The 17,238-nt window shown below is 33.5% G+C and overlaps 1 protein-coding gene across 1 annotated transcript in view; it reads right to left on the bottom strand.

Moving 5' to 3' along the window:
- Window positions 1-6,232: 6,232 nt before the first annotated feature.
- Window positions 6,233-17,238, bottom strand: part of SPTLC1 (serine palmitoyltransferase long chain base subunit 1) — a 114,901-nt gene continuing 103,895 nt past the window's right edge. The window contains exons 13-15 of the mRNA XM_051962391.1: window positions 12,488-12,605; window positions 8,457-8,530; window positions 6,233-7,389 (exon numbers count right to left, since the gene is read on the bottom strand). Of these exons, the coding sequence (XP_051818351.1) occupies window positions 7,296-7,389; window positions 8,457-8,530; window positions 12,488-12,605 (286 nt within the window). The 3' untranslated portion in view covers window positions 6,233-7,295. The remainder of the gene's footprint in view (window positions 7,390-8,456; window positions 8,531-12,487; window positions 12,606-17,238) is intronic.

Here is a 17,238-nt window from a genome sequence, read left to right as displayed (position 1 = left end):
GATAAAGCATCCTTAACTTAGTTTTACTTCAGGTAACTGCCCTAGTTTTAACAATTCCATCTTATGCCAGACTCAGAAATAATCAGGTGAATTCTTATCCAAAAAAACACCACTGGGAAACTGAGTCAGAAGGATCCTACCTTAAGCAGAGACCAAGATTGAGGTCCTAATTTATTCCCAGACAGTAACTTCTACCTGTAACAATTTCTTCTGAGTAGCTTGTGGCATATTCCTTTCAGATGGTGGATCATTGGCTTGATGATCAGGCAGGTATACCTGAATTTAAAACTCCAAATAAAAATCTGAAGTCCCAAGAGATTTTATCTCTAATATTTTAATCTCATTAATCAAAGCTTCAGATGAATCTGGCTCTCAAGGATCACAGCAAGAGTTTCATAGCTTATTTTTCATATCTAAATAAATGTTTAATTTCAACATTACACAAATCATTTTGCTTTTAAAATGCTCAATACATAGATAGAAACATTTTAAATTGCATATTGTCCATAACAGAAACCTGTTCAAAGAGACAAAAGCAAAAATTAATATTCTCAGAGTCCCTTTAAAATAATGGGTGCAACTTTAATATGACCCAATACAATCAATTAAACCTCATACAGAATATAGAATATCCTAATTTCACAAAAAATATCTTTATCAGAATTAATAATTTCTTAATTCTTTAAAAAAAATGTTAAGTGAACTTCCTCCAATTAAAACAATACTGCTCTAGGTACTTCAAGAAAGCTGTAGATCACATTTGTTATCATATTCATTAAAGAAGGAAACCATTATGCACTTAAATATTAAATAATTTGCTGAAGGCAGATGGAGACTTCAATAGAAATAAATTATTTTCAGAGAACCTAATTCCTCTCCTTTTCCAACATACTGTACTTCTCTTTCTTTCTCTCTTTCCCCCATTTCCAATATGCCATTTCCCTCTCTTTCTTTCTCCTCCTTTTTCTCTCTCACGCCATCTCTCCCCCTATAACACATCCCATCTCTCCTCCCAATTCCAACATACTCTCTCCCTTTCTCTAACATGCTTCCAAACCAATCCAGGGGTCCTCAAACTACGGCCTGTGGGCCAGATGTGGCAGCTGAGGATGATTATCCCCCTCACCCAGGGCTATGAAGTTTCTTTATTTAAAGGCCCACAAAACAAAGTTTTTGTTTTTACTATAGTCCGGCCCTTTAACAGTCTGAGGAACAGTGAACTGGCCCCCTATTTAAAAAGTTTGAGGACCCCTGCAATGACCCTTCTAACTAAATTCTCCATTCAAACCATTAATTGCTTTTGCAAATCAATCTTTCTTGTCCCTTGCCATTAAATCACTTTTTTTTAAACTTTAAGATTCATAATTAAATAAGTTCGACCAGATTTCATAAAACTTACATATATATATATATATATATATATATATCCAGCAGAGCTGACAAAATTTTAAGGCATAATTCATAGTTTTACAAATTACCCAATATGCACTTTAGAAAATAACATACTACCTAATTAGGGGGATACAAACATGTGACCTCTCCTAAGGTAAGCTACTGGAACTTTGTTTTAATTACCTATATTTTAACTTAAAATCAAATAGAAAAACAGCTTTAAATTTCCAATAATATAAAACTGCTTTTACTATCGTGTCTCAAATAACAAATCTCATTGAGCAGTTTCTTTCTCTTCCTGTGGCCCCACGTGTCCCTGCTGCAGGACGGGGAAAGGGAAGAAAAAGAGACTTTTTACTCTATACATTATCTTCCTCTAGGAGGCCCCGATTTCCAAACTATTTTACATAGGCACACACTTCATTTATCTCAATTGTATTGCATGTTGGTCACATCTAAAAACCCATTTAAAGTTATCAAATACGAAGCAATTAAATCCAAGAAGTTAACACTTACATAGCATTTGCTTTATGCTAAGCACTTTGGAATCTTGAAATGTCCAACTGTCAAATTCCCCAAGCATTACTCTCAATGGATTTTCCTGCAGTTCCAACTTTGGCCCGAATTGGAGTCTACAGGAAAGTCAGGATGCCTTTTTTTTTTTTTTAAACAAATTCTAGCTCACAGAACAGACATGTCAAAGACACAAACAAAAATTACATGGAAGAGGATCATCCCTTCCCCATACATAACAGATCCTATCATGTGCACTTTTTTTTTTCTTTTTGATTCAAAGATTTGAGTTGGACTGCTCCCTTTGATTATCCCAGGGTCCCCTACTCGGAGTGACCCCTTCCACTGGATCATCAGAGCATCCAATCTCACAGCTTGACCTCCTGTATATACAGAATTGACTTCCTGACAACTGGAACCATCAAGCTCAGAAGTAGTTACCTAGCTTCCAAAATCATCCAGAGTGCCCCTGCCCTGTATCCTTTAACAGGACTTTCTTTCTGGTTCACCCTTTAACACTGGATCATCAAGCCTTGATGATTCCAGGGCTCACTGCCACTTAAGGACAGCCCAAGGACACATTCACAGACAGTGTCCCTTGATCACTAGGATCTGGGACTTTGTCCTTTCAAAATAAGGAGGGGGAAGCCTAAAATTTCTAGTCTTCATTTGGTGGAAAATGATGTTTAATGTTTTGAGTTCCCTTCAGGTTTTAGTTTTGCCCAAATTTTATTGAATGTTTACATATACAAATATCCAACTAGTAGTTGCTAAATCCTATGTAATGTAAACCTTCCAAAGACTGGATAAAAGGAACCACATCTTGCTATCCTCTACCAAATGACCCAAAAAATTTCTAAGATAATTTCAGATTTTGGGATTTGTTCTCATGAATGACAATTCTCTTTCAAACTTGGGGACTTCTTGGGGAAGCTAGGTTCTGGGAAACAGAGAAGGGTTAAAGTTCTTGTTCTTGCTAATTTTTTCCTTCTTTTTTCTTTCAGTACTGCTTATGCCAAGTATTGAACACCTTTGACATTAATAACCCTAAAGTCATTTAAGTAGTGAAAGGTGACTTAGAAGATCTTGCCATCGAGGGTTGGGCTGTGATAGGATTCATTATCTGTAAGGGCTTTTTCTCAACCCCAACTTCTTTCCCCTGTTATGTAAGAAAAGGCTAACTCTTTCCTTAAAAGGTAAAGAAGCACGGCTCCAACACACAGCCACTGACATTGTTTCTTGGTGGCCTCAGGCCATGATAATGTGGCTTCCTGACAACAAAAGGGCAAAAAAAAAAAGTATCTAAATGGTATTCAGATTTAGTAGTTTTATCAATACTGTTACCATGTCCCACCTTGCTGACTAGTTTCTATATGGAAGACTGCATCTATTAAAGCTAAACATTGTCCCTTATTGAATAGACTTTATCCGTATGGCTATTAGATGGCCATTGTTTAATTTCATTCCATTATCAGACATAAATCACTGGGAGATCAGCCTGAATCAGGCACCACCTATAACATATGTTCTACTTATCTCCTTTCAGTCTCAATGCAATGTAACTTGTTTTTGGAGGAGGCAGAGTGCCAACAGTTTAGGAAGTGACAACTGAACTGAGCCTTTAAGGTGGTCAAGGTTTCAAGAGGTAAAGGTGAATATTCTGTTCTAGGCTAAGGATCTATGTGAATAGAGAGACTAAAAGAATAGTTTAAGAAGGCTAGTTTTGTTGAAATATAGTGCGAAGTAAATCTGGAAAAGCTTTTTGGAGGGCTTTAAAAATCAAACTGGCAGAGCTTGCATTTTTATCTTAAATATAAAAGGGATCTAATAAAGATTTTTATAGGAGGAGAGTGACATGAAGGTTGAGTGTTCTCCTAAATAACTGAGAGAGGCAGGAGTCATTGAAGAACACTAGATCTTCCTCATGTTGTAAATAAATGAAGCTTCTGTGTCTGTAGCTAGAAGCTGTTGTGCCAAAGTTCCCTTTTGATGTCCTGACCTAGTTTCCCCATTGTCCTATTTATTCTGCCTCAGGTTATAACTTTCCCTCTTAATGTTTGATGAGATAACCTCAGGCTCTGCCCCAAAATCCCAGGCTATAGTCATTCCCTCTTAAATAGTAAATGAGATAAAGGTTTTACATCTTTAGGTTATAGACATTCCTTCTTAAGGTTTGACAGGATAAAGGTTTATTCATTTTAGATGTCATTAGGATATCAGTAACCTCCTCCATTGTATCATCCCCATCCAGGTACCTCCTCCATTATGTCATTGTTCTTGTTATCCTATAAAAAGCTTGCCATCTGATACTTAAGTGCTGGACTCTTTGAGATGATAGTCCAGCCCTGGGACCAAACATGGATCCATTGGTCCCAGTATATCTCTCTATTTAATAAACTATTGAACTGGTCTCTAATCTCTGTCTTGCTCGGTTTTTCCTGGCATTACAAAGGAAGGTGAAGCATTTAGCAAGAACACAAGTTTGAGTGCTTCAATTAATTTTTTTTCAAAAAGCTTAAGAACACCAATGTGTATTGTCATGGCATTTTTTTTTTTGTCCAGCCAGCTTACTTGCCCAGAAAGACAAATTAATCTTTAGATTCTGACTTTTTTCTAAAAATTTGAATTTTTATCTGCATATATATCTTAACTCTTTAAACAGTCAACAAACATTTATTAAATACTCACTACATGCCAGGTTTTGAAAATATATATACAAACAGAAAGATAGTCTCTGCTTTCATAGAGCTCACATTCTAATAAGTCAAGCAACACACAAAAGGAAGCTAGAAATCAGAAGGGGAAGCATATATGCCAATCATGATGGAGAAATTCAGATGAGTACAGCAGCCTGGTGAAAAATGAAGCAAAAGCTAGTTTGATTGCTCTCTTTAAATATATAAAAGATAAGACCCTCAGGGTGGGGAGCACTGTGTCAAAGTATGAGTTTGTGAATTACAAGATTATTGTGATTTTTGAGGATGAAGAGCTTTCTGAACCATGATACAAGTCCTGAATAGTTTAAAGATTCTGAGTGAAAAGACAGTATTCTATTTACCTTTGTATTTTTTCTAACACTTAGCACAGTACCTAGTACACAGTTAACATTTCTAGAAAGGATAATTATTAGTTAAATTCTGGAGTGGCCAAAAAGTCAATTTTAACAAGAAATGAAATATAAGAAAATTACTGAGAACAAAAGGAATTGTAAGAGAAAATCAGCAAAAAATAATGTATGATTATGAAAGACAATGTGGTCTAAGCAACAGGTTACCGATCATATCTAAGCCTTCATTTAGCTGGGTACAAACCAATAGAATTTGATGCTAAGGTCTTCTCCATGACTGTCAACTATCAATAGTATTTCCTAAAGCTTCTAAAAGATTTTGGTACAGCTTAAAATAATTCAAAGGTATAATTTTTAGAACACACCTAATTTACATATAATATTGCTTGAATAAGCTAAAAGAATCTAAAAATTCTAATACTTGCATACCCTTTTGTCCCAGACAGGCAAATCACACATCTAAAAGAAAAAAAAAATTCTTCTGCCTTTAAAGGAACTTGGATTTTAGATAATGAATTTCTTTATAATGCTTTTCATCAATCATAAAGGACCTTATAAACCATTAAAAAAAACATACAAACAGAACCCATCATCCTGATTTTATAATCATAAAATGTAATCAGTGTGATAGTTACCAAATTAGTTCACTATTAAGTCAGTAGTGATCCAAGTTTAAAGCAGATAGGATCTCAAAGCAACAATCTTAGATCTTATACTTTTGTGGGGAGGGATGAAGAGGGAACAATGGGATGAAAAGAGGATAAAAAAAAAAAAAAGAAAACTGGTGAAGTTGAAATACCTAATAAAAACAACAAAATAATATGCACATAAAAATTTAGAACCAAAGAAGATTTTTCTGAAGTTGGGGAGAAAAATATAAGGAATATTTCTAATTTTGTTTTTAACTAAAACCCATCCCTAGAGACAGCTTGGTAGCATGGCAGATAGAACCACAGCCCTGAAGACATAAAGATCTGACTTCAAATTTGGTCTCTCATACTTACTAGCTGTGTGACCCTGGGCAAGTCACTTAACTGTTGTTTCCTCCTCAGAACAAACAAATAAAAAACCCCAATCCAATCCAAAATATGGCTCATCCCCACTCAGTACAGTAATCACTGAAGTAGCAACCATCAGTAAAACTCCTTAGGCAAAACACAAAGCATTTTCCAACATATTTTTAACAAACTTTTACTGTTATCAAAAATGAATAGTTTAAATCATTAGTACCCATAAGGAAGAAATGATCCACATAACACCTATGTATTATTTGCATTTATTGAAAACAATGACAGAATTTTGATTGTTAAAGGGAAAACAATTAAAATATAGCTTAAAAATTTTATTGTAGAGCTTTTATATTATCTACACGGATTTTAGATATAAAAGCAATAAGCAAGACTATCTCGTGAACTCTTACACAGAGAAAATCTTTAACTTAATATCTCTCTATATGAACCCATGATACAAAACCCAACAAATATGTTTAAAACATCCTAAAACACACAAAGGCCATAATTTAAATTTTTGAATAATCATAACAATCTCTTACCAAAAATAGATCAGAAATCAAGGCATAATATATGTAAAGATAAAAGATTAAATAAATTGATTTAAACTTTCCTACCTTAGAAAGCAAGAAATATGGAGTAAGAACATTTTTTTCTATCAGAGACACTTAAACATCAATATATTTAGTGTGTAACAAAAAATTTCAGAGCACAGTATATTAAAATGAAAAGTTCATAGCAATAGCAAAAAATATAGTTTCCTTAAGATGTTATCTATCATTTAGCATGACAAGATTAAGGACTGTGAAAAAGTGGAGTTGAACTATAATAATTAGTAAGTTTCATGTATGTATAACTGTTCCTTAAAGTTTCATTAAATCACTTTTTGTAATCTTAGGGACCAAAGACTGCTTAAAGAACTTTAAATTTTGGAAGGAAAAATACTTAAGGATCATTTTAAAATGGAAAATGAATATTAAAAATATGGTATAATGAAAATCCTCATTATACACTTCAAATTCTGTTCAGATATACTGAGTTTTTCTCAGACAGAACTGTTCTTGGTACTTTATGGAGAGACTGGAGTGCGTGAGGATAATGAGAAAGGGGTGTGTATATGTTAAACCATTCCTCTTACATTCATATTTTTTGACTGTACCTCTACAGAATGATTCATGTAAACAATTGTAAACTCTTTTTCAAAGGATAGCTATCTCATAAAAAGAGTTTGAATTCTCTGAGATGTCCCCATACCACAGACTAGTATGTAGATGATGCATCTTTTTGGAACACGTCAAGTCCACTGATGATGTCTAATTCAGGATGGACTGTGCAGCTTCTTTGATTGTAGATGCAGCTTTCTCTAGTTCTTTTTCAGTTTGTTCTACTGTCACCACAATTCTAATGCTGTGAGAAAAATGATTTTAGGGAACATTTTGTTATTGTTTTTCAAAAGAAAGTATTACCACAAATTCCTAATTTATTACATATTTCTTTTGCTAAAGTTTCTAGCTAACACAACTAATTCCTGTCAGGTAGAGTGAAAATTGAACCACTTGTTATACTTCCAGAGCTTGATTTTCCACTTTTACCTGCAAACTCTTGTTTAGTCAAGTTTATTAGTCTATTCATTTGATATAACATACTCTAAGACAGAAATTCTCAACTTGTGCTGAAAAATAGACTGGAAAATTTTTTCTTGAGAGCATCATCATTTAAAGTGGCATCCCATTTACCTTAGTTTAAATTATTAATCTGCTCAATTTAAAAAATGTCAATGAAATAATTTGTGTAATCCTTGTTCATTCTTGCTCCTCTGTAATTCTTTTTACTTGTATTTTACCAGGTCTTTTCAGTTTACTTTTGGGGTGTTTTTAGTACTCCTCCCAAACACAGAATTAACTTCTTTTTAAATTTTTATTTTATTTAAAAAATTTCAATATTATTTTATTTTCCATATACATGTATAAACAATTTTCAACATTCACTTCTCTGTAAGACTATTTTGTTACAGATTTTTCTCCTTCCTTTCCTTACCTCCTCCCTCTCCAAGATAGCATGCAATCTGACACTGTTTAAATATGGCAATTCTTTCAAACTTATTTTCATACTTGTCATATTGTGCAAGAAAAACGAGGCCAAAAGGAAGAAACTAATAAAAAAAAAAAAAAGGTGAAAATACTGTGCTTCAATCCACATTCAGTCTACATAGTTCTCTTTCTGGATGTGGATGAATTCAGAGTTAATTTCTTTTTAGTGAATATTCTTATAAAGACTGTGAAACCTGGGGTGCTTTGTTCTTACAAATTAGAAATACCAATTTGAGATTTATACTATACTTCCACATTAACAAAATAAGTTCTTTCATGAAGCAATTTTTTAGAAACAATTCAAGACATACATGGTCTTTATCCACAGGCAAGCTATAAAATAAGTTGAGGGGAAAATGGAAGGAGATTTGGATTTCTACCAACCTAGGAAGAGGGAGGTTTTTTTCTTCTTTTTCCAAGTAGTGTGCCTGAGTTAATGCAATATTTCTGTTCATGCACTAAAGAAAAAAAGAAAAAACAGATTTAATTAAAATATTAAGATACAGTGAAATTTTTTAACACCTCAATAGCAGTCTTAACTTATTTCTCCAATTAGAGGCTGGGAAAAAAACAAAACAAAAACTAAACATCATTGAAGAGACTGTGAGCAAACAAAATGGGCAAAATCTAGTGTTGGAAAAGCAAGGCGAAAAATATAGCTAAAGGATATTTGATTGATTTTAGATGATGCCCATAACTTTAACCCTAGTGACCACCATAAATATTATTCTTTAGCTGAAATGTGTGTAATATATATATATATATATATGTGTGTGTGTGTGTGTGTGTGTGTGTGTGTGTGTGTGTGTGTATGTGTGTGTGAGTGTATTTGTATTTGCTAGAGAGTATTTTAAATTTTAAGCATTTAGTGTTTTGTAATTTTGCTCATAAAATTCCTGACTTTCCTTTGGTAGACAGATTCCCAAATATTTTATGCTATCGACAATTATTTTGAATGGAATTTCTCTTTGTATCTCTTGCTGTTGGATTTTGTTGGTGATGTATAAAAATGCTGAGGATTTATGGGGATTTATTTTGTATCCTGCAACTTTGCTAAAGTTATGAATTATTTCCAATAGCTTTTTAGTAGAATCTCTGGGGTTCTCTAGGTATACCATTATATCATCTGCAAAGAGTGATAGTTTGGTTTCCTCATTGCCTACTCTAATTCCTTTAATCTCTTTCTCAACTCTTATTGCTGAGGCTAGCATTTCTAATCTGATATTGAATAATAATGGTGATAGTGGGCAACCTTGTTTCACTCCTGATCTTACTGGGAAAGGTTCCAGTTTATCCCAATTGCATATGATGCTTACTGATGGTTTTAAATATATGCTCCTGACTATTTTAAGGAAAAGTCCATTTATTCCTATACTCTCAAGTGTTTTTATTAGGAATGGATGTTGGATTTTATTAAATGTTTTTTCTGCATCTATTGAGATGATCATATGGTTTTTGTTAATTTGGTTATTGATATAGTTGATTATGCTAATAGTTTTCCTAATATTGAACCAGGCCTGCATTCCTGGTATGAATCCTACTTGGTCATAGTATATCCTGGGGATGATTTTCTGTAAACTTTTTGCTAATATTTTATTTAAGATTTTAGCATCAATATTCATTGGGGAGATTGGTCTATAATTTTCTTTCTCTGTTTTCAGTCTACTTGGTTTAGGTATCAGTACCACGTCTGTGTTGTAAAAGGAGTTTGGTAGGACTCCTTCAATCCCTATTTTTTCAAATAGTTTATGTAGCATTGGAGTTAATTGTTCTTTAAATATTTGGTAGAATTCACATGTAAATCCATCTGGTCTTTGGGGATTTTTTCGTGCGGAGTTGATTAATAGCTTGTTCTATTTCTTTTTCTAAGATGGGACTGTTTAACCGATTTACTTCTTCCTCTGTGAATCTGGCTAAGTTATATTTTTGAAGGTATTCTTCCATTTCATTTAAGTTATCAAATTTATTGGCATAAAGCTGGGCAAAGTAACACCTAATTATTGCTCTAATTTCCTCTTCATTGGTAGCGAGTTCTCCCTTTTCATTTTTAAGACTAACAATTTGATTTTCCTCTTTCCTTTTATAAATCAGGTTCACTTAAGAGTTTATCTATTTTGTTGGTTTTTTCATAGAACCAACTCTTAGTTTTATTAATTCAATAGTTTTTATACTTTCAATTTTATTGGTCTCTCCTTTTATTTTTAGAATTTCAAGTTTAGTGTTTGACTGGGGGGTTTTAATTTATTCCTTTTCTAGCATTTTTAGTTGCAAGCCCAATTCATTGACCTTCTCTTTCTCTATTTTATCAAGTAGTCCTCTAGAGATATAAATTTTCCCTTTATTACCACACTTTGGCTTCATCACACACATTTTGATATGACATCTCATTATTGTCATTTTCTTGGGTGAAGTTATTAATTATGTCTACGATTTGCTGTTTCACCCAAACATTCTTTAGGATGAGATTATTTAGTTTCCAATTATTTTTTGGTGTATTTTCCCCTGGCTTTTTATTGAATGTAATTTTCATTGCATCGCGGTCTGAAAAGGATGCAATTACTATTTCTGCCTATCTGCATTTGAATTTGAGGTTTTTATGTCCTAATATATGGTCAATTTTTGTATAGGTTCCATGAACTGCTGAGAAGAAAGTGTACACCTTTCTGTTTCCATTTAGTTTTCTTCAAAGATCTATAATACCTCAGTTTTCTAGTATTTTATTTACCTCTGACTTCTTTCTTATTTATTTTGTGGTTTGATTTATCTAATTCTGAGAGTGCAAGTTTGAGATCTCCCACTATTATAGTTTTGCTGTCTATTTCTTCTTGCAGCTCTCTTAATTTCTCTTTAAGAATTTAGATGCTACACCACTTGGTGCATATATGTTTAATATTGACATTGTTTCAGTATCTATGCTACCCTTTAGCAAGATATAGAGCCCTTTCTTATCTCTTTTAATTAGATCAATTTTTGCTTTTGCTTGATCTGAGATGAGGATGGCTACCTTTGCTTTTTTGACTTCACCTGAAGCATAGCAGATTCTGCTCCAACCTTTTCCCTTTACTCTGTATGTATTACCCTGCTTCAAGTGTGTTTCCTGTAAACAACATACTGTAGGATTCTGGCTTTTAATACAGTCTGCTAACCGCTTCCTCTTTATGGGGGAGTTTACCCCATTCACATTTATGGTTAAAATTACCAATTCTGTATTACTTGCCATCTTGTGAACTCCTGCTTATGCTTTTCTCCTTTCCTTCCTCCTTACCCCCCTCCCCAGTATTAAACTTGTGAGTACCACTTGCTTTTCACAGCCCTCCCTTTTTAGTATCCCTCCCCCACCTTAAAATTCCTCCCCTATCTTACCCCTTTTCCTCACAATTTCTGTCCTTTCTGCTTAGCTTACTCCTTCCCTTTTAATTTTTCCCCTCCCACTTTTCAATGAGGTGGGAGAAGTTTCACCATAAATCGAATATGTCTAATATTTTCCTCTTTAAACCAATTCTGATGAGAGTAGGACACACACTATGTTAATCCCCCTCCTTTCTTTCTTTGATATAATAGGTTTCTTTTGCCTCTTCATGAAATGTAGTATCCCCACTTTACCCTTTTTCTGGTACAATTTCCTTTCCACCTCTAGTTTCTAGAACAAAGTATACATGTGTCTTTTATATATCTTTATAACAGAAATATAGTTCCCAGGATTTCTTTTTAACTTTTTAGGTTTCTCTTGAGTTCTGTATTTGTAGATCAAACTTTTTGTTTAGTTCCAGTTTTTTCATCAGAAATAGATGAAAATCACTTATTTCACTGAACATCCATCTTCTTCCCTAGAAAAAGATGCTCACTTTGGCTGGGTAAGTTATTTTTAGCTGCATAACAAATTCCTTAGCCTTTTGGAATATCAGATTCCAGGCCCTTCAATCCTTTAATGTGGATCCTGCTAGATCCTGAGTTATCTTTATTGTGGCTCCTCTATATTTGAATTGATTCTTTCTAGCATCTTGTAGTATTTTTTTCCTTTGTCTGATAGTTCTGGAATTTAGCCACTATATTTCTTGGAGCAGCATTCTTGTTTCAAAATAAGTTTAATAGATGATGTCTATGATCCATCTTCCAGCTTTGAGATTCTGTAAAGTTAATTTATCTCAGAAATATTCACTATATTTATATTTTCCCAAGCAACCATGTTCTTTTATTAACTAAATTATAATTAATGATAACTTTATATCCATATGGTAAATTTAAAAACAATTAAAGAAAAGATTCCTTTTTAACTATGCATATAGAATAAAAAATATTGTTATTTTTCTCTTTCTTTAAAAAGAGAATTATAATTATGCACACTAATTACAACTAATAAAAGCTTCATAAAAGGATCCCTTTTTTCATACAGAGTAATAACTAAAGAAACTTACTTGATCTACTATTCTCTGAAGTAACTTGATATCATTCTCTCGAGATCCTGTGCTCTCCTCTAGTTGTAAGTGAAAGGCTGGTGAAAATGATTCACCTACTACTTTTAATCCATAAGTACTAAAAAAGAAAAACATAAATAAAGCCAATATATGAATATGGAGAGTGTAATAAAAAGTTTTTTAAATATATGAAAAGTTCCTTACCTTACACACACACACACACACACACTTTAACAGAAGCATGTAATGTGTATATTTTGGGAATTACAAGGAATTAAATTATGTACACAAAAAAGTAAAAGTGTATGTTGCTAGATACACAGGTCATAATTCAGATTATGGTACTATGTAAGAATATTTTCCTTAGCCATTCAAACATTTCCTAAATACTTACTATGTGTAAAACACTGTGCTCAGAGTCAAAACAAACTAGCAACTTAAAGACCCTTTAAAGCAAGCAAACATTTTTAGTCTCTAGTAAAAATAAATTTCATTCTCCTCTTAAAATCTGACTGACTCATCTGTAAAAGAGGAATAATACTATCTGTTTTAAGGGTTGTTGAGAAGATCTCATTGTAAGGTATAAAATTTAGAATAAGGTGAGCTTTTATTGTTGTTATATAACTGGTATTCTATTTCTATTCTATGAAGAAGTATACCGATTTTTGAAGGTAGGGAAAAGAATACTACATTAACAGTATAATCCTTCAAAGGAAAAAATAAACATTAAATGAAATAAAGCACTTTCAAGTATTCTTCATGAAAAGACCAGAGCTGAAAAGAAAATTTAATTTTAAATACAAGATTCTAGAGAAGCAAAACAAAGAAAATAGGAAAGGGAAATCATAAGGGACTTAATGAGTTTGGACTATTTGCATTCCTACAAGGGAAAATAATTATTTGTAACCATAAGAACTTTCTCAATATTAGGGCAGTTAGAGGGAGTATATAGAGATAAGTGTTAGCTGAATGTGAAAATGTAACATCTAAAAAGGAGAAATTAAGGGGTGAAAGTGGAGGATACTGGGAGACAGGGAAAAGGAGAAAGGAGGAGGTAAGAATGAGTCAATGAACCTTGATTTTATAAAAACTGGCTCAAAGAGGTAGCAACAAGCATATACAATAGAAATCTATCCTACTCTATAGAATAGTAGGAGGAGAAGGGGATAAGGGGTAATAAAAGGGGAGTGCAGATTGGTAGAGGGGAGTAGTCAGAGCAAAATGCTACCTAGGAGGGACGGGGTGAAAGCAGAGTAATAAACAGGGGGGGAAACAATTAGCAAAGTAATTGTAAAAAAAAAAAAAAAATTGAAGCATGTTTCTTCAATAAAAATCTCATTTCTCAAACACATAGAGAACTGAGTCAAATATATAAAATTAAGAGCCATTTCCCAATTGATAAATGATCAAAAGATATGAACAATTTTCAGATGAAGTAATCATAGTTATCTTAGGACCATATGGAAAAAATGCTTTAATTCACTACTGACTGTAAAAATGTGAATTAAGACAAATCTGAAGTACTACCACATATTCATTAGATTGGCTAACAGGACAGAAAAGGAAAATGACAAATGGTGGCAAGGATGTGGGGGAAAATAAGACACTAATGTGCTGTTGGTGAAGTGATTCAAGCATTCTATAGTCCAATTTGGAACTATGCCCAAAGTCCTATGAAACCATGCATATTCTTTGATCTAGCAATACTACTAGATCTGCATCCCAAAAGAGATAAAAAACAAAAAGGAAAGGACATGTATCTTTTAAAAAAAAATGTTTATAATGGCTCATTTCTGAGAGCAAATAATTGGAAATTGAGGGGATGATAATCAATTGGGGAATGATTGAATAAACTAGATATGTGATTATGATAGAACACTACTGTGCTATAATAAGAAATGATGAGCATCATGCTCAGAAGAATCTACAAAGATTTCCTTAAGCTGCTGCAAAGTGAAATGTATTATGTATAAAATAACAGCAATATTTTAAGATGATCAGTTGTGAATGACATAACTATTCTTAGCAATTCAACAATCTCGCAGCAATAGTATTTTCAACAAGTCTGAGGGATGTGCTTGCGTTCTCAATGAGGAAGACAGAAGGAAAAAGAAGAGAGAATGTGGAACTTAAAAGTTTTATAAATGACTATTTAAAAGTTTTTACAAAAAACTGGGAGAAAATGAAAAAAAAAAAAAAAAAAAAAAAAAAGGAAACTGGACTACTAGCATAATAAACCTGAAAATAAACCAGCCTAGCATATTTAACAACCAATGTCAGGGTTCTTGGCTTTTGAGAACAATACAAAGAATAATGGAGCTGGCAAGAAAAAAAGGAAATCTATTGATGGTGATGAGGAGAGGAGGTAGAATTTTCAATTCTAAGGCTTCAACTGCAATAAACTGAGACTGAACCCATAAGACAGGAAAATGAGAATAGCAGTGAGATGGAGACTTGGGAACCAAAGGTAAGAAAGCTGCAGACTTACCCTATTGTTATTCTCAATTGGGTGAATTCTTTCTACTGAAAAATAAGGGAAGCTGCAAGAGAAGTTCAAATAGCAGCTGAACAGGTCACCAGGGCTATAGTTAATATCTTTGTAGTCCAAATGAGCCAATGTGGAGCTTCTCTTCTCCACAGATCATGGGCTTGTGGAGTTGTCTGAGGATTTACTTTTTTCAGGGTCATATGAATAAGCTATATGTGCTACACATGAAAACTGTTTTTTAATCCCTTTTCAGGTGTCTAAAGTTAGCCCTATAAAGAAAAAAATCCCATTGGAGCTGGCTCCCCAGCTGGCTGGTTCTACTAGAAGATGAATGAGATTCCTAAAGAAGAATAAGCCAAGACCCGGAAGTTCATGCAAAAGGCAAATCTCAACCTAAGCACCATATCCAGGACCAAGCAGGCTTCCATACATAATACAAGAGCAATGAAAGAAACAAAATTTAAATCAACCACGAAGCATTAATCCAGAAATTGAAGCTTGAGACATAATTTATGTGTGTATATATATATATGTGTGTGTGTGTGTGTGTGTGTGTGTACATATGAAAATATCATGGTAATAAATAAACCAAGAAAAGTACAAATTCACAAGTTCAAATAAAGCCTCAATGACTATCCAAGATAAACAAAAACAAAAAATTCAACAACAAACAGTAATAACAAAACTGCAAAAGTTCCTGGAAGAAATGAAAAAAGAGAGAGAAAATATAATTTTTAAGGAAATGACAGCTAGGGAAGAAATAATAAAGACAAATAACAGTTCAAAACAGTTTGAAAACTGCATGTAGATATGCTAAAAAAAAATAGAAATGGGCCAAAAAGAAAGCAACACAGCAATGAGACTAATAATATTAAAACAAAAGCAAAAAGATTGGGAAAAAACTAAACAAAAACAAAAGAATATATTTCCTTGTCTTATGTACATAATTGAATTGTAAGACAGGTTAAAAAGATTCATATAAGGATCAATGGAGTCTCAAAAAGTTATCAAACTGTGCATACCTTTTGATCTAGCAGTGTTACTACTGGGCTTATATCCCAAAGAAATACTAAAGAAGGGAAAGGGATCTGTATGTGCACGAATGTTTGTGGCAGCCCTCTTTGTAGTGGCTAGAAACTGGAAACTGAATAGATGCCCATCAATTGGAGAATGGCTAAATAAATTGTGATATATGAATATTATGGAATATTATTGTTCAGTAAGAAAGGACCAACAGGATGATTTCAGAAAGGCCTGGAGAGATTTACACGAACTGATGCTGAGTGAAACGAGCAGGGCCAGGAGATCCTTATATACTTCAACAACAATACTATATGATGATCAATTTTGATGGACCTGGCCATCTTCAGCAATGAGATGAACCAAATCAGTTCCAATGGAGCAGTAATGAACTGAACCAGTTACACCCAGAGAAAGAACTCTGGAAGATGACTAAGAACCATTACATTGAATTCTCAATCCCTATATTTTTGCCTGCCTGTATTTTGGATTTCCTTCACAGGCTAATTGTACAATATTTCAGAATCTGATTCTTTTTATACAGCATGTTTGGTCACTATACTTATTGTGTATCTAATTTATACTCTAATATATTTAACATCTACTGGTCACCCTGCCATCTAGGGAGGAGGTGGGGGGAAGGAAGGGAAAAATTGGAACAAAATGTTGTAAAATTACCCATACATATAACTTGTAAATAAAAAGCTATGAAATTTAAAAAAAAAAGAAAAGAATCAATGGTGTTGGAATCTTTAGAAACTGCTAACTCATTAGAGTTGATAGATTATTGATCTGCTCTTACAAGAAGATGTTTTGGGCCAGAACCTGAAACAAGGTACTAAGTAGAACTAATTGATACAATGCTTTGTTTGCACCTTTACTCATTGGAGTTCACACGTTTGGGAAATTTCAGGGTTTAGTATGAGATATCTGAATTCACATCTCCCTTGAAGCTCTTAGGGCCAGAGAGCATTATGGGAGAAAATCCATAACTCATAATCCCATTCACTCAGAAGAGTCATATATAAGCCAGTGAAGAGTGATTCATTTGAATATTTTCCACTTGGCTGGCTGGTGGCGGAAGAAGAGTTTTCAGAGGAAGAAGCTACGAGTCGAGAGTTCAGCGGAAGATTGAAAAGGGTCTCTCAGAGGCACAACCAGATTCATCTTCATTTCACACCACGGTGGTGGCTGGGCTCCTGCACTTCCCCCACTGAGACCATCTGGTCTGAAAGACTTGCCA

This window comes from Antechinus flavipes, chromosome 1 (assembly GCF_016432865.1).
Source record: "Antechinus flavipes isolate AdamAnt ecotype Samford, QLD, Australia chromosome 1, AdamAnt_v2, whole genome shotgun sequence".
Classification (NCBI taxonomy): domain Eukaryota; kingdom Metazoa; phylum Chordata; class Mammalia; order Dasyuromorphia; family Dasyuridae; genus Antechinus; species Antechinus flavipes.
The sequence above is the reverse complement of the archived record's forward strand: the minus strand, read 5'-3'. Positions and strand labels throughout refer to the sequence as shown.